The sequence below is a fragment of the Protomyctophum bolini genome (assembly GCF_963924005.1).
Source record: "Protomyctophum bolini genome assembly, chromosome: 6".
NCBI classification, from domain to species: Eukaryota; Metazoa; Chordata; class Actinopteri; order Myctophiformes; family Myctophidae; genus Protomyctophum; species Protomyctophum bolini.
The window spans coordinates 46,070,574-46,097,469 of record NC_137867.1 but is presented as its reverse complement, the minus strand read 5'-3'; the positions used below and the strand labels follow the sequence as shown (position 1 = coordinate 46,097,469).

Genomic DNA, 26,896 nt, shown 5'->3' with positions numbered 1-26,896 from the left:
AATGGATACATTATTATGCGAGCGGCTAGAATAATGAATACATCAAAGGGCCGGCCGTTATCGTCTCTGTCAAGTTTAGAGAACAGATTAGGATGCAACACCTGAGAGAGAGAGAGAGAGAGAGAGAGAGAGAGAGAGAGAGAGAGAGAGAGAGAGAGAGAGAGAGAGAGAGACAGAGAGAGAGGCGCGTATATCAGCCACAGTGCAGCGGTGGGAGAGAGAGAGAGAGAGAGAGAGAGAGAGAGAGAGAGAGAGAGAGAGAGAGAGAGAGAGAGAGAGAGAGAGAGAGAGAGAGAGAGAGCGAGAGAGTGGCCGTGTCAGCCTTTATGGGAAAATTATGCAAGACTATTACATTCCTCCATTCTATTAACCCATTCTGACCCGAGATCAGATTCTAAAAATGTCTGTTTGAAAATGACAGTTTTCTGAAAAAGCCATGTTTCTATATGTCAGTCGTTCTTCGATTTTTTTCAAAAATAGCAGACCTATACAAGCTCGTAGCGCGCCACTCGGTGGCGCGCTACGAGCTTGTGTAGATCTGCTATTTTTCAATAGCTAAAAAAGCATAGCATAATGCTATAACACCAAAAGGGGTTCCCGCCCAGAATGGGTTAAAAAAAAAGCACCTCTGAGGGTCCTACATTATCATATAAAAGAGCGCCGTGTGAGCCCACTGTCACGGAGCCCCCCGATATCTCCCGTGATTCAATAAATCCACAAAAGGACAAACTATGCAAATCCCCGTACACAATCAGTAAAAGAAAAAAAATGGGAGCATATTAACCGCAATATATGACACTTGAACCTTTCATCCCGCGTTGGGCGAAACTTCAATCTGGAGTGTGCGTGTGTGCGTGTGTGTGTGTGTGTGTGTGTGTGTGTGTGTGTGTGTGTGTGCTTGCGTGCGTGCGTGCATGCGAGAGAGAGAGAGGTGTGGGGGGGGGGGGGGTAGGTTGGAGTGGGGGCACTTATGGCAGCCTTATTAAATATGATAGTTTGATATGGAAATCGTTAAACAGCAGAGAGAGGGCTGTAGATGACAGTGCACGGCGCGCACAGTAAAATCCCCAGTGTGGGGAGGACGACGACGACGACGACACAGTAAAATCCCCAGTGTGGGGGGGACGAAGAGGACGACACAGATGTAAACCGGGCCCACTGGGTTCTATTAGCAGTGCACACTACACTCTTGAGTCACAGAGCCCTCGTATAGGTTCTGTCTGTCTGTATTCTCTCTCACAGAGCCCTGGTAGGTTGTCTGTCTCTCTCACAGAGCCCTGGTAGGTTCTGTCTGTCTGTAGACTCTCTCACAGAGCCCTGGTAGGTTCTGTCTGTCTGTAGTCTCTCTCACAGAGCCCTGGTAGGTTCTGTCTGTCGGTAATACTCTCTCACAGAGCCCTGGTAGGTTCTGTCTGTCAGTAGACTGTCTCACAGAGCCCTGGTAGGTTCTGTCTGTCTCTCTCACAGAGCCCTGGTAGGTTCTGTCTGTCGGTAGTCTCTCTCACAGAGCCCTGGTAGTGCGTGAGGACTATATGGTTAGAGGTGTCGGCGTGGCCTGGCTGGCTGACACACTGGGAGACACTTTCCATTTCCATTTCAGTGCCATTTAATAGATATGATTTGCGTTCACGTTATCTCAGCCAGCGCTGGGGATCTGAGAGTCAGTGTTTCCTATATATGAAGAGTTGTGGTTCCAAAGATGACATATGACATTATATGCTGACCTGAGATCAGATTCTAAAAATGTCTTCTACACAACCTGACAGTTTTCTGAAAAAGCTATGTTTCTATGTCAGTCGTTCTTCGATTTTTTTAAAATAGCAGACCTACAATGTTTCTATATGTCAGTGGTGCTCAAATTATTATCAATTATTATATATTATTATATTGTTATACATGAATTGACTCAAGTTATTTGTACGGCTTGTGTTTGTGAAAGCCTGCTATGAAACACATCAGATAATTATTGTGATCCAATCGAGGCCCAAGTATTTTTCTTTCTTTTTTTCGCATTTATTTAGTTGTTTTATGGAGGGACAGACAGTAGGCTGACCGGAAATGGGGAGAGAGATGGGGGGGGGGGGGGGGGGGTGACATGCTGTAAAGGCCGTCGGGATCGGGAGTCGAACCCGCGGCACACTGCCAGACTCGGTCTATACCGGCCAAGGTGCCTGGACCGCTGAGGCCCCAAGTCTTATGATAAGATGATGAATCATCTACCCACACGCCTCGGTGCAAAGGTAGGCAAAGTTTATCTGTATGTACTGTACATCTACGTGCTATAAAAGCACACTGAATCCATGCAGATATAATAAACGTATTACTACTACTACTACTACTATACCACGCCGAAGACATAACGTATTACTACCACCACGCAGAATACAATAAAACAAAGAAGGCGTTAACATCTGTCACACAGATCTCTGAAATCTGCTTTCTCATCTCGCTTGACATCAGTAGCTATAGGAAGTCTCCCATTACTGTATGTGCTGGTCAGACTGCCATTTGGACACGTCCCAAAAGACAGCTGCTATAAGATCACAACAGAGCAGTTTGTTGCATATTAACAACAACCTTCTAAATCATGACGGTTTTCAGAAAAACCCATGTTTATATAATGTCAGTCGTTCTTGGACTATGTCATGTCAAGGAGCCCCAGAATTAGGCTATATGTAATTGGCCACCGAGGGAACCAAACCGTTCCCTCTGAAAGAATATTCAAAGATTTGCGCCACATTTTCACAATCTTTCAAAAAATACCAGAACTACAAGATCGTAGCGTGGCACTCGGGGCCGCGCTATGAGCTTGCGTGCGTGTGTGCGTGCGTGCGTATTATTAACAATGTCACACAAAGGCATCAACGACAGCAGATCCACAAGCTCTGAAGAAAAAAAAGCGACGGCACACTTCTGAACTTGTAGATCTTTGCTCAATACTTTTGAATCTGAATCCTGAAAAAGTTACAGAGATATGAGGATTCCACCCCGACAGACACAATCACACAAAAAAAAGACCATCAAAACCTTTGTCCTGTAGCTCTCTCAACCAGTGTTACATCACCACTGGGGCTCCTGTGCCAAAGGAAAAGGCCCATCTCAACTCCCCACACGGATTAACAACATGCAGCAGGATGACTAATCACTGGAGAATGCTCTCCATTCCATGTCGATCTTGCAACGGAACGGACACTCATACTGTGTTCAAGGCCGCTGTTGTTGTGCTTGGACGCTCTGCTGCATGGCACAATCCTTTGGGTTCAGGCAGAGAGTGTACAACAAATGAAACCCAACAGAACAGAGACCAAATGTTTTTTTTTTGTATATATTTTTTTATCCCACGATTCTGTAACCCATTTTTCACCCCTGTGTCAATCATCTAATGTGATCCTGGGCTCTACACACCCTCCACCAACCTAGTCCCCATATATGGGGGACAAGGGGAGACCAACCTAGTCCCCATATATGGGGGACAAGGGGAGAGCAACGGACTTGAACTCATGCTTCCTTCATGCCGGAGTGTCCAAGTTGCTCCTTTACACCTGACAGGGGGGAGTTTCCCTGGTTGGACGTAGCGCGTGGAAGGAACACATTATTCCAACCAGTTCCTTTCCCCTCCATCAGGCGCCCCGGCTGGCCAGGGGGAGGCAGTTTAGAGACCAGGATTAGACGAAATGTTTTTATAATAGTCATGCCCCCCCCCCTACTACGGCGGAAGGCTGGCATCGCTGACCTGCTCTGATCTGCATGTGTACAAGAGGATACAGTAGGTATTAAGGTGCCAGACTTGGATGGTCAGAGCGGCGCGATTACATACAAAGTCAATGCAAGACGAGAATTGCTCGAACGGGCGCGACCTGGTGCGGTACAAACGGGACGAACCGAGGGAGAATATATATATATTCAGGTCCAATTCCTCATGGGGGCCGAGGCCCCCTGGCCCCCCACAGACTCTACGTCAATGCAACAGAACCCGCTCCATGTGTGCACTCACACTCTGTGTTAAAAGGTTTCATTACATGAATTAAAAAAATTAAATAAAAATAAAAACAGTTTTCTTTTATGTTTCATGACCTCAATTACACCCCCCAAAAAAAAAAACCTGAATTTTGAACATTCAGGGGATTTTCTGTGCTCTGTGTGTTCTGAAGCCTTTTTGAGCTGCAATGAAAAGAGGCAAAAAATCCCTCCACGGTGTGACATCATCTCCTGGCAAATCCTTATCTCGTAATACAGCATGGGATGATTTGTGGACTCCTCACACCTCACAGTCCAATCATATTTTTAAACCTCACAGTCCACAGGCGAATCATATTTATATCCTTCCGTCTATCTATCGGGTCAATCAGGTCCCGAAAGCAAAAATAAATAAAACAAGATTGTATGTAAAGACTTCATGGCGATGTTATGAACAGCATGATTTGTATATACAGTGTCATGATCCAGAGAGGTTTGTTTTTAAAGGCCTGCCGGGGTCATGAATCATACTTTTGGAACAAAACATGCATCCTCCTCTCTGGCATGAAGTGCTGACTGTAAAACAAGACCAGCCTCTACTACAGTGTTTGTGGCTTGTCAAGTGGCCTCTGTGGCTGAGCTTAGTGTGTATTCCTGCTTGGGTTCAAGGCCTTCAATAACCTGTGTGTGTGTGTGTGTGTGTGTGTGTGTGTGTGTGTGTGTGTGTGTGTGTGTGTGTGTGTGTGTGTGTGTGTGTGTGTGTGTGTGTGTCTCTTTGGGTCAACAGTGTTGTTTGTGCTCTATAAATAAGAATGGATTGGATTGAAATCCTTACTGTGACACACACACACACACACACACACACACACACACACACACACACACACACACTCCAGTCTTGCCTAAAATGTGGTCACGTTAAACTGCTCCAGCAAGCCAAAGGGAAACTATGGGTAATGAGCTGGGCGTACGACTTATAAAAGGCTCTGCTATAAGTAGAAACTGCAGTTTAATCCTCTCTTACTGATGACATGTAACATCCGACTAATTATATATATTTTCTTCACCAAGAAAATAATAATTGACCACTCATTGTTTTCCACACTTTCTGACAGCATCTATAACCTGTATATTGCAGAGCTGCAGGGAGTGGCTTTGGCTGTAGATTATGACAGTACGACATTGAAATCCTCGTATCTCCAAAATGTATAGTGTAATTTTATTTTTATTTCAACCCGCGGCCCGTCATGGTCAATTAGTTACTTTCATTGATTTGAACAAGCTTGTAGCTTGTGTTGATTCCGTCGACTAAAACGAAAAATGTTCGTCGAGTACCTTTTTCCAACTAAACGGAATCTAAATGGCCAAGACACTGAACCCCACATTGCTCCCGATGTGCTGGTTGGTGCCTTGCATGGCTTCCGCCGCAATCGGTGTATGAATGTGTGTGCGCGACGCGTTGTGAGATTGTATATCTGCTATTTTCAGCATGCAACCCAGCATAAAACTGGATCTCTTGTCCACTAGTCCCTTCCTAACATTTTAGTCTAGTTTTTATTTGTTGACGAAATTGTCAGTATGTTTAGTCTTAGTTTTAGTCATCATAGATTCGTTTTTATTTAGTTTTTATTTAGTTTTAGTCAGTGTAAAAAGGTAGACGAAAACACTGGTGTGAATAGGTGAATGTAATGCACAATCTATGTAAAGGTGTGTGAATGGGTGAATGTAATGCACTATCTATGTAAAGGTGTGTGAATGGGTGAATGTAATGCACTATCTATGTAAAGGTGTGTGAATGTAATGCACTATCTATGTAAAGGTGTGTGAATGGGTGAATGTAAAGCGCCTTGGATAAAGGCACTATATATAAATGCACCATTTAAATGAAAACTAAGCTATATGATGACTAAAACTATAAGACTAAATATATTGACAATTTCATCAACAAATAAAAACTAGACTAAAATGTCAGGAAGGGACTACTAGTGGACAAGAGATCCAGTAGAAGTCATTTTACACTTGGTTTGCGTGCAGATCTACAAGCTCACACTCTGCTATTTTGATATGACGTCCCCTATAGCGTCGTGGTACGATACGGACATGGGAACCACTGAGTGTAGCCAATGAGGATGCTAAACGAACAAACTGAACAAACAAACGGATTCTTCTTCTTCAGAGTCGACCGATGGAGAAACAGCGGAGGGACTCACCGAGTTGACGATGCCTTTGAGAGCATGGAAGCCATCTTTGACGGGGAACACCTGGTTCTGCGTGTCTGCGATCTCGCCCAGCTGTGTCAGAGGAGAGGAGGGGAAAGCACCAACAACAACAACAACAACATCAGTGGAAAGTTGTGTCCCTTTTTCAATCCCTTTCTGTCGCTGGCGGGCAGAAACCTCCTAACTACATATTCTTAACTTTTTGTGTTGTTTTTGGAGTGGTGCAACCACTCCTATAGACAGCTGTGTGTGTATGTGTGGCTGGGTCTGTCCCCGTGTACGTGGCTGTGTCCCTGGTTGTGTCCCTGTGTACCTGGCTGTGTCCCTGGGTCTGTCCCTGTGTACCTGGCTGTGTCCCTGGGTCTGTCCCTGTGTACCTGGCTGTGTCCCTGGGTCTGTCCCTGTGTACCTGGCTGTGTCCCTGGGTCTGTCCCCGTGTACCTGGCTGTGTCCCTGGGTCTGTCCCTGTGTACCTGGCTGTGTCCCTGGGTCTGTCCCTGTGTACCTGGCTGTGTCCCTGTGTACCTAGAAGGTCCTGGGTTCGATTCTGGTCTCTAAACTACCTCCCCCTGGCCAGCCGAGGTGCCTGATGGAGGGGAAAGGAACTGGTCGGAATAATGTGTTCCTTCCACGCGCTACGTCCGGCCGGACATAGCGCGTCCCCATCTCCTAATGAATAGACTCCAACCTGCTCCCCATCTCCCTCTCCTGTCCGTCCACTTCACACAGATGCAGGAAGTAAACCGGAGATAGCGTGTCTTGCTATATTTCCGTCTTGGAATAAGGCTGACGTTAGAGTACACTATGATGTAATCAACAGTACAGCTGCAGCTAATCAATAGTGGGTGTGTTCGATGTAACATCGACCACCAGTGACACACCCGGACCCATGGGCAGAGGAGAGTTATGCATGTCACTAGGGTAGACTGACTCCCATTGGAAGAATGGAATGAGGAAGTTACAATGTTTGGAACTACAGCCAACAGAAAAACCAAACCGTGACACACTCTCTCTCTCTCTCGCTCTCCCTCTCTCTCTCTCTGGGTACACCTAACTCTAACTCTAACAGACCATCAGCTGCAGCTGTGTTGTTGTTACTAGCCTATAAAAATAAAATAGACACACTCGGCCGTCTGTCTGTCGGTGTCTGTCAGTCTGTGCGTCTGTCTGCTCACCTGCTGCTCATCAAAGTCCTTGATTCCCACGCAGTAGACCCGAGCACCGTACTGCCTTGCTTCGTCGGCCTGCAATTCATGTCAGTGTTATTATAAGCAGCGTAATGCAACACCAAAACACAACCAATATACTGTGTATGAGCAGCTTAATGCAACACCAAAACACAACCAATATACTGTTTGTGTACAGTGTACTGTGTACTGTACTGTACACCATGTTATCTTTATATGGAGTTCAGGCTCAAATGAGATAAAGACTTTATCCAGTGTGTGTGGGTTTAATTTTCTCAGAGTTAAATAGAAACTCAAATTACCGGTACAACACTTTTAGTGTGTTTAACCCATTTTGGGTGGGAACCCCATTTGGTGTTATAGCATTACGTTATGCTTTAGCTATTTAAAAAAAGCAGATCTACAAGCTCGTAGCGCGCCACCGAGTGGCGCGCTACAAGCTTGTATAGGTCTGCTATTTTTGAACGACTGACACAGAAACATGGCTTTTTCAGAAAACCGTCAGGATGTATAGAAGACATTTTTTAGAATCTGATCTCAGGTCAGAATGGTAAACTGTCAGGATGTATAGAAGACATTTTTAGAATCTGATCTCAGGTCAGAATGGAAAACTGTCAGGATGTATAGATGACATTTTTAGAATCTGATCTCAGGTCAGAATGGAAAACTGTCAGGATGTATAGAAGACATTTTTAGAATCTGATCTCAGGTCAGAATGGTAAACTGTCAGGATGTAGAAGACATTTTTATAGAATCTGATCTCAGGTCAGAATGGAAAACTGTCAGGATGTAGAAGACATTTCTATAGAATCTGATCCCAGGTCAGAATGGAAAACTGTCAGGATGTATAGAAGACATTTTTAGAATCTGATCCCAGGTCAGAACGGGTCAAGCTCACCTCCTTCACGGTCATGTCGTGGATGTACACGTCCAGCTTGCCGTCGGTCAGCGCCAGGATGATGCTGGACGACTTGGTGGTCTGAGCCCGGATCTGGACTGAGGCCTGCATGAGGAGGTCCAACAGAACACACTGGTGTCAATGTACTGGACTGAGGCCTGCATGAGGAGGTCCAACACACTGGTGTAAATGTACTGGACTGAGGCCTGCATGAGGAGGTCCAACAGAACACACTGGTGTAAATGTACTGGACTGAGGCCTGCATGAGGAGGTCCAACACACTGGTGTAAATGTACTGGACTGAGGCCTGCATGAGGAGGTCCAACAGAACACACTGGTGTAAATGTACTGGACTGAGGCCTGCATGAGGAGGTCCAACACACTGGTGTAAATGTAAAGTATGGATCTGGGCTGGAGTCTGTGGTGTGAAATATTGCTCTGGTGTTGGCTCTTAATTTAAGAAAATAAAACTATATGGGGCAACACACAAATAAAGAAGCAAAAGGAATAACAAACACCAACTATAATCCTAACAAACATTATGATCGTGCTGCCTGACCAATGCTCCAAACTTTAAGAGCAGTGGTTTTCAACCAGTGGTCCGGGGACCACCAGTGGTCCTTGAGGGGGTTCCAGGTGGTCCCCATGCAGCTAAATGATGAACAGTTGGTAACAAAATAAACCCTTATAGATCTTTAACTCTTGAAAGCGTAAAAAAATCATTTTAGCAGATCTACAAGCTCGTAGTGGGGAGTGCCGCGCTACGAGAGCGGCACTTGTCTGAAAATTTGCCGCAAATCTTTTGAATTTATATTCTTTTAGAGCAAAAGTTTTTAACTCAAATCTTTGCTTCTGGGGGGGTCCCTGGAACAACATATTTTCAGATGGGGGTCGGCGGCCAAATAAAGATAATCCTGGGGGTCCTTGATGTGAAAAAGGTTGAGCACCTGCACTGACATTTAGAAACATGTTTTTTTTTTTCAGAAAACTGTCATGATTTAGAAGACATTATTTTGTAGAATCAATATGTTGGGTGGGAACCCCTTTTGGTGTTAGCATTATGTTATGCTTTAGCTATTGAAAAATAGCAGATCTAATAGCTCGTAGCGCGCCACGTAGGGTCTACTATTTTTTTTGTAATCAAAGAACGACTGACATAGAAACATAGCTTTTTCAGAAAACTGTCAGGATGTAGAAGACATTATTTTTAGAATCTGATCTCGGGTCAGAATGTGTTAATATCACTGTACCTCTTTGATGCCCTCATGCATGTACGTTTCACCTGCTGGTCGTACGTCGTGGAGACGCTGCAGACCCTGCTCGATCTCCCGTCTGGAAACAGACACAACATGGAAGTATTTCTGTATTTTATTTTAATGAATAACATGTCATTTTGTCCAATCTGATGTATGGAAATGTCTGTCTGGGAATGCTGCAGGAATCTGATGCAACGCACGGGTCCTGGACCTGGGGAGAGCAGGAGTGGACCTGGTGGGACGTATTAGGAGGGGCTTCGGACCCACAGAGCACTGCCCTATAGTCCCTCCACGCCCCAGATTGGTCTATACCTCCCAACCAGGCCCGGCAGAGTGGTTCTGGAGCAGCGGATTGTGTGGCCCTGCATGGTGTTTCCCTATAATGGGACTGATCCCGGGTATCTACTGCGTGTGAATTCAGTCTCTTCCAAATTATGTGTTTTTCAGAGCCTTATTTTAAAAGGGACGTGAACCTTTTGTAAAAAATAAATAAATGATAAAAAGGTTCATGGGTTCTTTAGGGACGCTGTCGGGTGATCTCTTCATGCTCACCCCAGGTTGGCAGAGGGAGAGTAGCGGGCTTAGACAATAAGGCACCGGGGTTACAAAATGGGTTACAAAATGGTTGGGATTAAAAGTGTGCGTGCGTGCGTGCGTGCGTGCGTGCGTGCGTGGCGTGCGTGGTCTCGTACTCGTCTCCGGTGAGAGGCAGGAGGACTTCAGCTCGAGCCGAGAACACGATGAAGGACACCCTCATGCTGGGGCTGCAGAGACACAGGGGAGGAAACACACATTTAGACCCGAGAACTGATTATACATGTTTTCTAAATCAGAGGTTCCAGACCACTGGTCTTGGTACCACTGGTGGTACTTGAGCCCCCCCCCTGGTGGTACACACACAGTCACACACACTCTCCAAAAAAGTTGAATGAAATATTACTACAGGTAGTTGTTCTGACCAAGCAATTGGTATAGAAAAAGGCTATATCCAGCCGTGCTGAAATGGGCATGACACCTAGCCGTTAATAGAAGATTTGAGAACGGATTAATCACATTAGAAATGTCATCAGTTGTGCTGATTAGTGTTTAGACAGTTTTGTCAGAGCAGCAGCATCATCATTGGCTTAGGAATGGGGAAAAAAGTAGGCAGGTGTTACGCTCCTGTATTTTAACATTATGGTGGTACTTGGATGGACAGCCACATGTTTTCTGAGGTGGTATACTACAGTATAAAAAGGTAGGGAAATGGGAACCAATATTCTAAATCATGAAAATGTTCTGGAAAAAAATACGTTTCTAAATCAGTGGTTCTCAAACTTATTTCATGTCAAGGACCCCCAGAATGATATGAAATTGGCCGCGGACCCCAAACTGAAAATATGTTATCCCAAGGAGAAGCAAAGATACGAGTTAAAAAATATTCACTGGGAAAGAATATATATATTCAACGATTTGTGACACATGATTTTTCAAAATTAGAAGATCTACAAGCTTGTGTCACGGCACTCTGAGCCGAGATCTGCTATTTTTCCAACAGCTAAAGTTTTAAATAATGGTTAAAGTGGTTAAACGCTAAACGACACAGACGTTCCCCCGAGTGTTCAAATGTATCCCCAGAATCTACCTGGAATGGATTTGCACTGCTGTCTCTTTAAATTTAAATGTGTGAATAATGGAACCCTTTGCACAATTTCATGTTGATTAGAAAACAAAGTCACTTGAAATATACAATTTAGGCATTTAGCATGCACACGCGCACGCACGCACGCACGCACACACACACACACAGTTGTTGATCCGACTTGAAATATGACAACTTCCCACCGTCTATAAAAGCTGCCGGTGTGAACGTTTCTACACAGATCTCTGCGCTGCTGCATATCTCCTTTCTTTGGCTTTTGGCACAGGTGGTTACAGAGATTAAAATAAGCTGCATTTTGCATCCTAAAAAGCAGTTCATAGTTAACCCATTCTGAACGGGAACCCGTTTTGGTGTTAGCATCATGTTATGCTTTAGCTATTGAAAAATAGCAGATCTACAAGCTCATAGCGCGCCACCGAGTGGCGCGCTATGAGCTTGTAGGTCTGCTATTTTTGAAAAATCGAAGAGCGACTGACATTTTTAGAATCTGATCTCAGGTCAGAATGGGTTAATCAGACCAGTGTGTGTCCAGTGGAAACCTCGTATGAATCTGATCTCAGGTCAGAATGGGTTAAGGGACGCAATACAACAACGACCTCTGCATCCATGGGATAAACTACTTGTTTTTTATTCTAGTTTATTTTGCTAGCTTTTGTTATAATAATCACTTCTCATTCTGTTTTCTAGATGAATATAAACCACATGACTCATCTAAAAGACCATCCCTGCATCCTGGGACTCATTACAGTGAAAACCTATTTACTAGTTATTATATATGCCTAATAATATCCCTTTGACCTCAGTATGCCCAACCCCCTAACCTTAACCCTAACCTCACAAACACTAGGGGCTCCATCTTGCACCACCCCTTACCCCTTATCCCTAAACTTATTTGCCATGTCTTACTATATCTTAAATGAGCTAGCCAATCTACATCGACATGTTGTTAGCTTGTAGATCGGCTATTTGTACTATTTTAGATTTTAGATGTTTTAAAATAGTAAAAAATGGCAAATAAGTTTAGGGATAAGGGGTAAGGGGTGGCGCAAGATATAGCCCAAGGCCTAAACCTAACCTCAACCCTTAGGGCTCCATTTCTGTCACCGCTAAACCCCTTATCCCTAAACTTATTTGCCTTTTGCTGCAAAATATAGTAATAGTTAAAATGGCCAGTCTACAAGCTCACAACGTGTCAATGTAGATAGTTTAACTATCCAATTTTTTTTCAAAAGAGTAAAAAAATAAAGGCAAAGAATTTTAGGGATAAGGGGTTTAGCGGTGACAAAAATGTTGTTAATCTCCCAAACACTATATGAGTAACCTTAACCTCACAAAAAACTAGGCCTAAACCTATAACCTCAAGACCACGCCCACCTGGGCGAGACGCCAAATAAAGAGCCCCCCCCCCCCCCCCCTCTGTGGACTGAGGAAGTGATTCATTAAAGACACGCAACAGGAAGAAGCAGCGAGTCGTTGTCATGGCGATGAGTCACTGATTTACGAGCACACACACACACACACACACACACACACACACACACACACACACACACACACACACACACACACACACACACACACACACACACACACACACACACACACACACACACACACACACACACACACACACACACACACACTTTGTACCCGTGATATTTTTCTTCGAGGTGTGAAGTGAACAGTCATCCGGAGACATGTGTCACTCCCTCCTACTGTACTGTACTGTAGGTTTGCAGGGCTTACGGTCGAGTGTCGCTCGCTGAAAATGGCCGATCTACAAGCTCACGAGGCGTCAAAGTGCGACGCATCGGCACGCTAAACAAAGTATGAATCAGCCGCTGTATCCCGTGGTCATTCCTCACCCCGTGTCAGATAAGAGGCTCTTCAGACTGCCTTGCCTTGCAAACTTGGGAGGCACTTTTTATTTTTTTTGCAAACGCAGCTGTTTGCAGGAGTAAATAAATAAATATATATATATATCCGACCTCAAATGATCAACGTATATATATCACAAACGCGCTTATAGGAAGCAGAGAATATGCAAAAAATTATAATAAAGTCCTGATTAGGAAAATGTCATCTCAGCGACAGTGTGAACTCCACAGTCCAGACAAATAAAATCAGGGTTATTGCTAAAACTAAAATTAAACCCGAAAGCTTTAAAAAGTTAAAAGAATAAAATAATAACAACAATGAAACACAACCTATTTTTTTTAACTATAGACCAAAAAAGACCAGCATTTAAAAACATATGGGGTTATTTTTGTTCCAGTCATAAACACCATGAGTGGAACACATTATGCCTAATGATCTGTACTCAAAGCACTGACTAAACTGAAACCAAACTGGAAAAACGTAACCAGTGTGTTAACACAGCATCACAATCATCTTAACCACTTTTTTATTTTATTGTATTTAAAAACACAAATCTTCTCTTCTGGGGGTCCCTTGCATGGCACCAAACATTTTCAGATGGGGGGGGGGGGGGGGGGGGGTCCAAGTACAAATACATTTAGCGGGTCCTGGACAATGAAAAAGGTTGGAGAACCAGCCGTGGTTCAATCCAAGTTCAATCTTAAGTTCCACATTATTGCGGTTGAGAATATTACGTCACCGGACGGACCCTCTGTGAGCACACAGGCGTGCGTGCGAATAACGCACGACTCAAAACGAAGCCGATGCTTCATCTTCTTCGGCGGGGTGGAGAGGAGAGGAGCGGTGTGGGAGTGGGAGGGGTGTGTCGAGAGTTTTGGTGAGCATAAGGAGAGGTGCTGATTCATGGCCCTACAGTAGTCACCATACAGTAGTCACATGACACATGGCCCTACAGTAGTCACCATACAGAAGTCACATGACCTTACAGTAGACACATGGCCCTACAGTAGTCACCATGCGGCGCTGTCCTCTCCCTCAGACACAGCACCATCTTTGAGCCACACGGACACACTTGGCGTGGGATCACAGCGACAGATAAGACGGCGCACAGATCGCACACGCTTCCTTCCTGCAAGCTATAACCACTTCAGAAGTCCAGGGGTCTCCAACAGGGGGTTCGGGGACCCCTAGGGGGTCCGGCAAGTTAATACATGAACCACTTGAACCCTCTAGTATCCCTATTCTGAGGAGAGCTTAAGCCGATCTACAGGCTAACAACGCCTAGCATGTTTGGCGGGCGAAGAGGTAGAGTGGGGAAAAAAGAGAAGACCAAGTGCAAAGTGAAAGGTCAAGTTTACTAAGTCTTGAGAGTTGAGGTTGAAAATGTCTGAAGATAGACATAAAATAAAAATGACAGTGCTAGTAAAACAAGCCTATGAAATCTATGAAAAAGGTTTAACTCGCTTTCTTTTGTAGATTGGCCATTTTTGCTAACAACGCCTCCTCGCATGTTTGGCGAAGAGGTAGAGAGGAAAAAAAAGGTCAGAGCAAGTACCAAGAGTGAAAGGTAAAGTTCACAAGTATTAGATAGATAGATAGATAGATAGATAGATAGATAGATAGATAGATAGATAGATAGATGGATAGATGGATAGATGGATAGATGGATAGATGGATAGATGGATAGATGGATAGATGGATGGATGGATGGATGGATGGATGGATGGATGGATGGATGGATGGATGGATGGATGGATGGATGGATGGATGGATGGATGGATGGATGGATAGATGGATAGAGATATTTATTTGTCATTGCAACGTGTACAACGGAATTAAAAGTGCCAACCAATCAGTGCATTATTGAGGGTTTAAGTGGTTAAAAATGTGTGAAAATGAACACTGATGACAGACAGTGCTGCTGTCAAACAAGTCCATTGCCCTGCCCTAGAGGTTGACGACTAGTACTGTCTGAAGTTCATAAGTGCATCCATCTCTCCTGTCCTTATAGGGCAGAGTCCCTCTCCATTGGAATAATCAGGAAATTAAACCTAAGCCAATTTACAACGTGTCGCATCGTGAGCTATACACTTTCGGACCGAAGCGATTTTCTACTGCGGGAATAAAGAAGGGGGACTAGAACAGATCCCCTGGGGGGGGGGGGGGGGGTAGCCCGGTCAACGATGAATGCTGGGTTTCAGTGGTTAACCCATTCTGACCTGAGATCAGATTCATACGAGGTTTCCACTGGACACACACTGGTCTGATTAACCCACCCTGACCTGAGATCAGATTCTAAAAATGTCAGTCGTTCTTCGATTTTTCAAAAATAGCAGACCTACAAGCTCGTAGCGCGCCACTCGGTGGCGCGCTATGAGCTTGTAGATCTGCTATTTTTCAATAGCTAAAGCATAACATGATGCTAACACCAAAACGGGTTCCCGTTCAGAATGGGTTAATTAGGCTTCAGACGTACAAGACTTTAATTAATTCTGCGTTGTGACATTCATTGAATTAAGATGCCAGGGACACACGGGGAGGAACAGGAGGTGCTACTTGTGCTACAGAGATAGTGGTCTGGTTCTGCCGCGCCACATGGCGGAGCAGAAGTGCTCCTTTTGTTGGGCTTTTGTTTAGCCCACTAAAACCCGGGAGAGCGTCCCCGACGCGTTGTCCTTTTTAGATCGGCGGCCATTCAAAAACAGAAAATTGCAGACGTGCAGCCTGTACTGTACATCTGCTATTTTAGATTTTTAGTTTTTTTAGTGTTTAGTGTTTTTAACACGGATATTGTCTTCTGTGTGGGGATCCCTCCCTGCGGCACAAAGAATGTTCAGATGGGCGGTCCGGATATCAATGTGGTGTGGGGTGGGGTGGTGGGGGGGGGTCCTCTTGGCACAAAAAAACGTGTGAGAAGAACCACTGATTCCATTGAGATTTCGATTAAGAATAAAGCAGGCACATCATCCACAAACTAAAAACCAGGTGCCCCGCCCGGGGGCCGATGGAGGTCAGGAATCCACAAAGACAAGGTAACGTCGTCCACACACTGGTTTGTTCCAAACGCTAAAATTATTTTATAAACGACCCTCAGGTCTTAATCCATTTAGGGCGGGAACCCCTTTTTTTGGTGTTTTAAGCATTATGTTATACTTTTAGCCTATTTAAAAATAGCAGATCTACAAGCTCGTAGCTACGAGCTTGTAGGTCTGCTATTTTTGAAAAATCATGAACATGTGGTGCAAAGCTTTGAATATATTATACTCTTTCAGAGCGAACGTTTTTTAACTCAAATCTTTGCTTCTGGGAGGAGGTGGTCCCTGAAACAACATATTTTCAGATGGGGGGTCGGCGGCCAATTTCATATATTTTTGGGGGTCCTTTACATGAAATATAAGAGAACCACTGATATAGAAACATGAGGTTTTTCAGAAAAAGAAAAAAAAATTCGACGTCAGGTCTAAATGGGTTAACCCATTCTGAACGGGAACCCATTTCGGTGTTAGCATCATGTTATGCTTTAGCTATTGAAAAATAGCAGACCTACAAGCTCATAGCGCGCCACCGAGTGGCGCGCTACGAGCTTGTAGGTCTGCTATTTTTGAAAAATCGAAGAACGACTGACATTTTTAGAATCTGATCTGAGGTCAGAATGGGTTAATCAGACCAGTGTGTGTCCAGTGGAAACCTCGTATGAATCTGATCTCAGGTCAGAATGGGTTAATGGGTTAGCAGACGGTCCTCGACGCCTCTCTCTCTCTCTCTCTCTCTCTCTCTCTCTCTCTCTCTCTGTGGATCTGGACCCCCCCCCACACACCCCCCCACTGCTGGTTGCAAATGGCCATTCTCACAGCCCAGAAGACAGCTCCTCTCTGCCACCCACTCCCACCTGTCGCCTTTTGCTGTTTTTCTTCAACCATCCGTTCTGGCTGGGTCTCTCTCTCTGCGCCGTCTGGACCCAACTGGCACGCACCGCTTCACACCAAACCTTACGCAATCTTAATTTTAAAATAAATTAGTATTGGTATTAGTAGTAGTATTAGTATTAGTATTAGTATTAGTATTAGTATTAATATTAGTATTAGTATTGGTTATTACTGGTGCCAGTGCACAACACCAGTGTCAATTTCCTCAACTAAAACTATGGTGAAAAAAGGTTCATCGACTACCTTTTTTCACTGATTATTATTATTATTATATTTTTACCATTTTTTTTAGTTACCATTACTTATAAGAGTGTAATGGTGCTTAAGCACCCTAGCTGTGCTTAAGCAAGGTCACAGAGACAGAAAGATTTTCTACATAGTGTCTGAAAAAGTAGACACACGTCAGAGCTCTCCAGGACAGACGACACCTCTGGCCCTTCAAGGGACGCCCAGTCCAATGGACTGATATGATCCAATGATCCGATTTGTGATATAACAGGTCATATCTGCTTTAGTCCAACGTCATTTTCTGTTCATATCATATCACGTGGACCCATTCACTTTGGGATATGTATCCCCGGTAGCCTATAATCATTAAAATATGCCAGTTCTAGGTCCCTTGGCTTGTGTTTACAGCCGGTTTATAGAGCACCGAAGTCTGACGTCACTTTCAGTAGAGGGCGTCAGTCCCCAGGTTCATGTATTTGTTTAGTTGCATTGAAATCCCCATTGAGGCGATTTTAGATTGCCTCATAGAACAACTGTGTTTGAAATAAATAAACATGTCACCCCGGCCGCTTCACTCATATGGATATGAAGAATCAACTGACTGAGAGAAAACGCTAATGTTACTGCTGCTGAATTAGTTAGATTTTCGCTAGAAGCAGACTGTATCATATATGAGTGACTGACTGTTGCAAACGATACAGAGACACCTCCCTGACAATAACGCCGAGACAGCTTGTTTATTTTCGGACCACAACGCTTATAGTAGACGATATTAAGATCACCCCATGTTATTCTCCATAGAGAAATTACTTCCGCGAACCAGGGGAATCGTCGGGATGAGCGAGTTACGTCAGGACTTCGGTGCTCTATTGTACTTTAGATAACCTTAGTTTGAACAATAACGACGTAAACAGCTGGCACTCACTCACCTGACAAACCGCTCGGTGAGATTCTTCACAAAGGAGTAAATCTCTCCCCAGTCTTTAGCAACACTCCCGGACCTGCAACACAGGAAGCATAATGTATATACTGTACATAAGTGCAGATACTGTAGCTTATATACTGTACATCAGACTGTAGCGACGAGAACATGTGGTGTAAGACACACTCAAATTGTTGTACGTGAACCCCTTTTGATTGTTTTAACCCATTCTGGACGGGGACCCCTTTTGGTGTTTTAACTAAAGCATTATGTTATACTTTAGCTATTGAAATAATAGCAATAAATAGCAGATCTACAAGCTCGTAGCGCGCCACTTACGAGCTTGTATAGGTCTGCTATTTTTGAAAAAGCGTAAAAATGCGGCAACAAATCTTTGAATAATATTCAAAGATTTGTTTGCCGTCAAAATAAATAAAAACGTTCGCTCCGAAAGAATATATAATATATTCTTTCTAGAGCAGCAGTTAGTACTTATAGAACAGACTGGCGAGTGCCTCCGATTGGTCCTCGCCTCTCCGAGTTCCTCTATATAGCCAATCATTACCGGTTGCTTGTTGTAAACCAGATACCTGATGAAGGTCGTTTAGACCGAAACGTTGTCATCTAATGAAACAGTACTGCTCTATAAGTGAAGACAGTGTGCGGGACCCTTTTCTTCTCATACTTTAGCTATTAGAAAAATAGCAGATCTACAAGAGTTTTGGTGCAAGCTCGAAGCTTGTAGATCTGCTATTTTTTTTATAATATCTTGAAAATGTGGCGCAAATCTTTGAATGTTCTTTCAGAGCGAACATTTTTAACTCAAATCTTTGCTTCTGTGGGGAGGTCCCTGGAACAACATATTTTCAGATGGGTCAGGGGGTCGGCGGGCAATTACATATAATGTTTTGGGGGTCCTCGACATGAAAATGTTTGAGCACCACTGACATAGAAACATGGGTGTATCAGAAAACTGTCATGAAAAAAAAAGACGATGTAGATCGGCTACTCTCGAGACATTTCGAAATAGCTTGACAAATTGGGGTCCCAGGCAGGCATAACAATCTTCTCAGAGGGAGGTCTGACAAAAACTTCGACATGAAAAAATGTACGAGAACCAGTAGGACTGACTCTTCGTTCCGCAGCGTGCCGTTTATCAAATTGGAACTGTATTCCTTCGTTGCATAACAGCAGTTACGCAAGTACTGTAGTTTACAGTACTCGCTAAATTGTAGCTGTCGGGACAGAAAACCTTGCATCTCCATATTTCATAATTGAAATGTTTGTTTTTCATGAAGCTGTGCTTCACTGTGTGCGTCACTGTATGAGAGTGTCAGGAGCGAAGACATCTACAAGCCCACAATATGTTGCAATGCAAAGTGATTTTCTTTATTACTTTATTAGCCTAGCCCAGTCAGATTACTGTTGCCCTCCATGAGGCGGTTTAGAGTCCCTAAATAGAAGGTTCAGAAACCAGTCTGTGTCTCATAGGAGGGCTGTGGGCAGTTCAGAAACCAGTCCGTGTCCCATAGGAACGCTGTGGGCAGTTCAGAAACCAGTCTGTGTCTCATAGGAGGGCTGTGGGCCGTTCAGAAACCAGTCTGTGTCTCATAGGAGGGCTGTGGGCCGTTCAGAAACCAGTCTGTGTCTCATAGGAGGGCTGTGGGCGGTTCAGAAACCAGTCTGTGTCTCATAGGAGGGTTGTGGGCGATTCAGAAACCAGTCTGTGTCTCATAGGAGGGCTGTGGGCAGTTCAGAAACCACTCTGTGTCTCATAGGAGGGCTGTGGGCAGTTCAGAAACCACTATGTGTCTCATAGGAGGGCTGTGGGCAGTTCAGAAACCAGTCTGTGTCTCATAGGAGGGCTGTGGGCGGTTCAGAAACCAGTCTGTGTATCATAGGAGGGCTGTGGGCCGTTCAGAAACCACTCTGTGTCTCATAGGAGGGCTGTGGGCAGTTCAGAAACCAGTCTGTGTCTCATAGGAGGGCTGTGGGCAAATCCCACGGCCATACATTAACCCATTCTGGGCGGGAACCCCTTTTGGTGTTTTAAAGCATCATGTTATACTTTAGCTATTGAAAAATAGCAGATCTACAAGCTCATAGTGCGGCATCGAGTGCCGCGCTATGAGCTTGTTAGATCTGCTATTTTTGAAAAATCGTGAAAATGTGGTGCGAGAATGAATATATATATTCTTTCAGAGCGAACATTTTAACTCAAATGTTTGGGAGGTCCCTGGAACTATACATATTTTCAGATGCGGCTCCGTCCGCAGCCCAAAATAATACAGATCATTCTGATGAAATAGTTTGAGAACCACTTGACACAGAAACGCACGGAAAATAGTTTTTTTTTTCTTTTTTAGAAAACCGTCATGATTTAGAAAACATTTTTGTCGAACCGTCCTCGGGTCTAAATGGGTTAAAACTAATTAAAGGGCGACATTACGATGTTGTAATCATGAAAACTAACGGATACATAAATTTCCGGGAACAATCAAGGGCACGGCAATGTTACGGGTTGGGGGGGGGGGGTGTGGTGTGTAGGGGGTGGAGTAGGGGGTGGGGGGTGTAGGGGGGGGGGGGGTTGACATTGTAGCCCTTGGTCCCGATAAGTCAACTTGACCGGCGGTGTGAACACAAAGAAGAGTAAAATGTGCCCTTGATGAAACGGGGCCGGCGGGGTAATTAAACCAATAATTACAATTCAATGTATGTGGAGTAGAGCTCATAAAACGGAAGAGTTTGACCATTAGGAAGCTCATCTTTCATACGGCGCGTCTCTCTCTCTCTCTCTCTCCCCTCCCCTCCCCTCCCCTGCGACGGACGGACAGACGGACGGACAAGGGCAAAAGGAGTGTCTGAGGAGAGGAGAGGATGGGGAGGCGAGGAGCAGGACGTCCCAGCCAGAGTAACGACACCCCCGTTGACTCACCATTGTAACAATGGCATGCAGAAGTGCTAATTATAGTTCCAGCCATATAGGAGCAATGTTTGGAACTATAGCCCATAGTGGCACCCGCTTTGTCTCAATGGGATAGTTCCAATGTTTGGAACTATAGCCCATAGCACCCCGCTTTGTCTCAATGGGATAGTTCCAATGTTTGGAACTATAGCCCATAGGGGCACCCGCTTTGTCTCAATGGGATAGTTCCAATGTTTGGAACTATAGCCCATAGCACCCCGCTTTGTCTCAATGGGATAGTTCCAATGTTTGGAACTATAGCCCATAGGCACCCGCTTTGTCTCAATGGGATAGTTCCAATGTTTGGAACTATAGCCCATTAGGCACCCGCTTTGTCTCAATGGGATAGTTCTAATGTTTGGAACTATAGCCCATAGGCACCCGCTTTGTCTCAATGGGATAGTTCCAATGTTTGGAACTATAGCCCATAGCACCCCGCTTTGTCTCAATGGGATAGTTCCAATGTTTGGAACTATAGCCCATAGCACCCCGCTTTGTCTCAATGGGATAGTTCCAATGTTTGGAACTATAGCCCATAGGCACCCGCTTTGTCTCAATGGGATAGTTCTAATGTTTGGAACTATAGCCCATTAGGCACCCGCTTTGTCTCAATGGGATAGTTCCAATGTTTGGAACTATAGCCCATAGGCACCCGCTTTGTCTCAATGGGATAGTTCCAATGTTTGGAACTATAGCCCATAGGCACCCCGCTTTGTCTCAATGGGATAGTTCCAATGTTTGGAACTATAGCCTCATAGGCACCCGCTTTGTCTCATTGGGATAGTTCCAATGTTTGGAACTATAGCCCATAGGCACCCGCTTTGTCTCAATGGGATAGTTCCAATGTTTGGAACTATAGCCCATAGGCACCCGCTTTGTCTCAATGGGATAGTTCCAATGTTTGGAACTATAGCCCACAGGCACCCGCTTTGTCTCAATGGGATAGTTCCAATGTTTGGAACTATAGCCCATAGGGGCACCCGCTTTGTCTCAATGGGATAGTTCCAATGTTTGGAACTATAGCCCATAGGCACCCGCTTTGTCTCAATGGGATAGTTCCAATGTTTGGAACTATAGCCCATAGCACCCCGCTTTGTCTCAATGGGATAGTTCCAATGTTTGGAACTATAGCCCATAGGGGCACCCGCTTTGTCTCAATGGGATAGTTCCAATGTTTGGAACTATAGCCCATAGGGGCACCCGCTTTGTCTCAATGGGATAGTTCCAATGTTTGGAACTATAGCCCATAGGCACCCGCTTTGTCTCAATGGGATAGTTCCAATGTTTGGAACTATAGCCCATAGGGGCACCCGCTTTGTCTCAATGGGATAGTTCCAATGTTTGGAACTATAGCCCATAGGCACCCGCTTTGTCTCAATGGGATAGTTCCAATGTTTGGAACTATAGCCCATAGGGGCACCCGCTTTGTCTCAATGGGATAGTTCCAATGTTTGGAACTATAGCCCATAGGCACCCGCTTTGTCTCAATGGGATAGTTCCAATGTTTGGAACTATAGCCCATAGGGGCGCCCGCTTTGTCTCAATGGGATAGTTCCAATGTTTGGAACTATAGCCCATAGGGGCACCCCGCTTTGTCTCAATGGGATAGTTCCAATGTTTGGAACTATAGCCCATAGGGGCGCCCGCTTTGTCTCAATGGGATAGTTCCAATGTTTGGAACTATAGCCCATAGGCACCCGCTTTGTCTCAATGGGATAGTTCCAATGTTTGGAACTATAGCCCATAGGCACCCGCTTTGTCTCAATGGGATAGTTCCAATGTTTGGAACTATAGCCCATAGGCACCCGCTTTGTCTCAATGGGATAGTTCCAATGTTTGGAACTATAGCCCATAGGCACCCGCTTTGTCTCAATGGGATAGTTCCAATGTGTGGAACTATAGCCCATAGGCACCCGCTTTGCGGAGAGATCAAAGCGTGTCGCCACTCGCCACTCTCTTACTAGATTACTCTGATCCCAGCATACTATAGTATAGTTGAAGCAGCACGGGTTAAAGCGTGTACCTTTGCTGCATTTGTTTTACCATCTTCTTGAGCCAATAGAGCCTATGCCTGCTGCTTGCTCAGGGGATATATTGAATCTCGACCATCAGGTCAAAAATGCGTGTCAGATCCTGTGTCTGTTAGGTGTGACGTACATGACCTTTGACACGATCTAAAGTGTCTCAATAGAAGAGCCGGGAGACAATATTAAGGTGTATACAACACAACCCCAACTGTATAAGATATATTGTATTAACATACTCCAATACAAGTATACTAAGTTAAGTTATACTTGTATTAAACAAACAAAAAACATTGTAGTTAACTGAGATAACTGAGATTTACAGATGGGGGGGGGGGGGGGCTGTCCTTGGGCTGAAACCGAACTGAAATTGAGAAGGTTGGAGAACCGCTGGTTTGGTGGTTTGTGTGGCTTTCCTTGTTGGACAACAAACGGTTTGAAAAACCACTGTGAAAGTTTCGTGCCGAGTCTTTTGAGCAGGAGAAGGATAAGTTCTTAATGGGATACTTCCCGTGACACTTCCTGTGTGATCCTCCTGCGATATCAAAATGCTGCAGAGTTGGATATTTTGGAAATGGGAGTGCTGCAGGTCCATGTTAAAACCCTGCTGGTCTCTGTCGGGTGGATATACCGCATATCTCCAAAACACTTTTATAAAAGCAGATCTACAAGCAGATCTACAAGCTCAAAGCGCTTTGCTTTGCGTCGCTTTTGGGCTGGAGGATCTGCTATAATGTTGATGCTTGTGTGTACGTGTGACACTGCAGTATGATGAAGTACAGTAGGGCATCGATTTATGAAAATACACAAGAAGGTAGAATATGGAGTTAAGAGGGCAACGATATGGAAGCAGGATGTATGTGCATGCGTGCGTGGCTGCGTGCGTGCGTGCGTGCGTGTGTGCGTGCATGCTGGGGTCAATTATAAACTCAGCAAAGTAGCCTATACTTTACAGATATGAGTATATATATTTGGTGTTAAAAGCCTCAACTCAGCAGAAATGACTGGACCGAGTTATGCCTCCTATAGGGCTTGGGAAATATTAATGGAGCCAGGGCCATAATATGAATATCATGAACTACAGTATGAGACTAGAGAGATACAGTCTGGGAGGAATTACACACCTAGATCAACATCATGGGACCGCAATGGTCTTAGCTTTGTGTACTGTCATCCTTTTGACTTCCCTCCCTTCCTACACCACATGTCAGTCAGTCAGTCAATCAATATTATAATAGTGTGACAAGAGTCATGTTGCATTAATTTACAGTGAAGTGTAACTGTAACTTCTAGCTGTTCTACATCAATAACACGATTTCCCTTTAGTTCATTCATATCCTGGGCAGGCAATACTGAAAGTGATGATCCAGCAAAATCCCATTGTGTAAAAAATATTATCCCGTCCCATTCCCCCCCCCCCCCCCCATCCCCTCCCCCCCATCCCTTCAGGAGATACTGTGCACTATAGTGCTTCCCAAAGTGTGGTCCGGGGACCCCCAGGGGTCCTTGTTGAGGGAGTTCCAGGGGGTCCCCAGCTAAATGATAGATAAGATAGGACCCAAGTGGGCCATTATGGGTCTGGAACTCTTGGGTGTAAAAATGACACGGGTCTACTTGGTGCCATTTACATTACAATTGCCATTGATCTTTACAATGGAGGGGTTCCATTTGTACACTCTCACTCTCAGAGTTAAATTAACATTGATTTATTTACAATAGTCTACAAATTGGGGGTCCCAGGGATAGAAATGCCATTAAATGGGGGTCCGTTCGTTCGTAGCCTAATGCATGTCAAACTGGAGGGTCCTTGAAATTAAACGGGTTGAGAATCACTGCAGGAACCATAATACAAATCTTCTCTTATTGGGGCGGGGGTCCCTGACATATCTCTTCAAATTGGGGTCAAGTTGGGGGTCCTTTGGGGGAACCACAGCATGTGTGATGGTGATGAATGACTCAGAGGTTGAGTGCAGCCAGCCAGGCATACTGCCAATGAGCAAGGCAGCAGAGATATTCCTTTGTTCTTTTAAACAAACTCTAGTCTGGTGCATGCAATTCATTAACAACAACAACAACAACAACACAACTCATTGAGATCTCATCCTCCTCACAGACTATAGTGAACAATCCGAAATGTACCCTTTTAGTCAAACTGAGAAAGTGCAAGAGATGTTATTGTTTGTTAGACCAAATAAATGGACCCTGATCTTGGCGACAATACTTTTGCACTCTCTCAGAGTTTCTTATTATAATCAGCGGCAACACTCTTAGCATGCAGTGTACTCCACTAACTCCAGAGTCCAGTTCTAACACGAACAACAACTCTGACAGTGTATACGCAATGGACCCCATTTGGTTCCATTGTGTATAGGCTACACTGACTGTCAATAGTTAGACTTGCATGGTGGGTCCATTTAGAACCACCCTCTGGAAGGAACCCTCTGCTCTGAGAGTCCCTCGACGCGACATCACAATAAAGAGGTTTTATCATTTATGTTTTTTTTCGTCTCGGGTTTTTTTTATATATATTTCCTTACCGATCCAGCACGAAGTACAGGTCATATGCTCCGTGACACGCCGCCTGCTCGGCCGCAGAAACCCCAGCCCACCGGCCGGGCGACGAGGCGACCAGCAGTACCCCGACCAGGACGGTCACCAGGCGGGCTGTCCATGTCGCACAGAGCCGCCGGTCCCCCTCCTGCTCCTTCATCACGGTCCAAAAAACAATAAGACAACAATATATAAATCCAACTTCGTTTGGGTGTGTTTATGTCTCCTTTTTTTTGTTGCAAACTGGAGGAAATGTGTCTGCAACAACTCGTCTTCTTCTTCTTGGTCTGTCAACTTTGTTTTCAGTAGTCTAAAATCCGTGCACACTGTCTCTGTCCGTCATCTGGTCCAGGACACACAGCTACAGGCTCGGAGCGAAGCGAAGAAGCAACATGTCAAAAAGGTTCCAGGCAGGAGGAGGTTGAACTTAACTTATACAGTTATACTTGTTGCTGTGTGACTGTAGCGGTAATAAAGTTACTACATTAGCCCTAAATGTTGTAATAGAGGAAACCACTCCTCGGGGACGTCACGTCACCGACACATTTTCGCCATCGATATTTCACTCATCGTCTGTAAAAAAAAAAAAACACGCCTCTCAGAGTTTAATAGTTTATAGATGATCTATTTTGTTGGATATAAAGTCCTGGGGAACTTCCCCCGAGTCCGACACTCACACACTCACACACGCCAGCTGCAGCGCATGCGCACATTCTGTTTGGTGGTTGAAAATCCCAGCTGTGTGGAACCGTTGATTGTTTTGAGGTCAGTCAGTGTCATGTCATGCCCCCCCCCCCACACACACACACACACACACACACACGTGTACACATAATGCCTGCTACATAGCCTTTATTCATAAACCATTTGAAGATATACTTTATGTGGGTTAGTATCGAACTTGCATGTGTGGCCCGGGTGGAAGACTTGAAGAAGGGGAGTGTGTGTGTGTGTGTGTGTGTGTGTGTGTGTGTGTGTTCAATCAATTGATTGTGAATTATAGGCTATAGTGATGATTTTCAGACAAGAAAAGAAAACAATATTGCAAAAATTAAATTAATAAATTAATCAAAAGTAAAAACACAAAAGGGCAGAAAATCACCATAAAAACACATAGAGTGACTTTGTTTGGATATTAAACCCTGCTTTATGACGTCCCCTTGGCCTGCGCGACAGACAATACGTGGCATATAGACCGACTATTGGACTAATCCAACGCTCTGTACGCTATTAAGGAAATAGCA

The 26,896-nt window shown here is 44.6% G+C and overlaps 1 protein-coding gene across 1 annotated transcript in view; it reads right to left on the bottom strand.

The window, feature by feature from the left end:
* The window catches only part of antxr2a (ANTXR cell adhesion molecule 2a), an 81,079-nt gene extending 54,771 nt beyond the window's left edge, over positions 1–26,308 (bottom strand). Inside the window, exons 1-7 of the mRNA XM_080766896.1 lie at positions 25,640–26,308; positions 18,121–18,192; positions 10,210–10,281; positions 9,512–9,593; positions 8,262–8,366; positions 7,352–7,420; positions 6,168–6,248 (exon numbers count right to left, since the gene is read on the bottom strand). Of these exons, the coding sequence (XP_080623022.1) occupies positions 6,168–6,248; positions 7,352–7,420; positions 8,262–8,366; positions 9,512–9,593; positions 10,210–10,281; positions 18,121–18,192; positions 25,640–25,812 (654 nt within the window). The 5' untranslated portion in view covers positions 25,813–26,308. The remainder of the gene's footprint in view (positions 1–6,167; positions 6,249–7,351; positions 7,421–8,261; positions 8,367–9,511; positions 9,594–10,209; positions 10,282–18,120; positions 18,193–25,639) is intronic.
* Between the last annotated feature and the right edge of the window lie 588 nt (positions 26,309–26,896).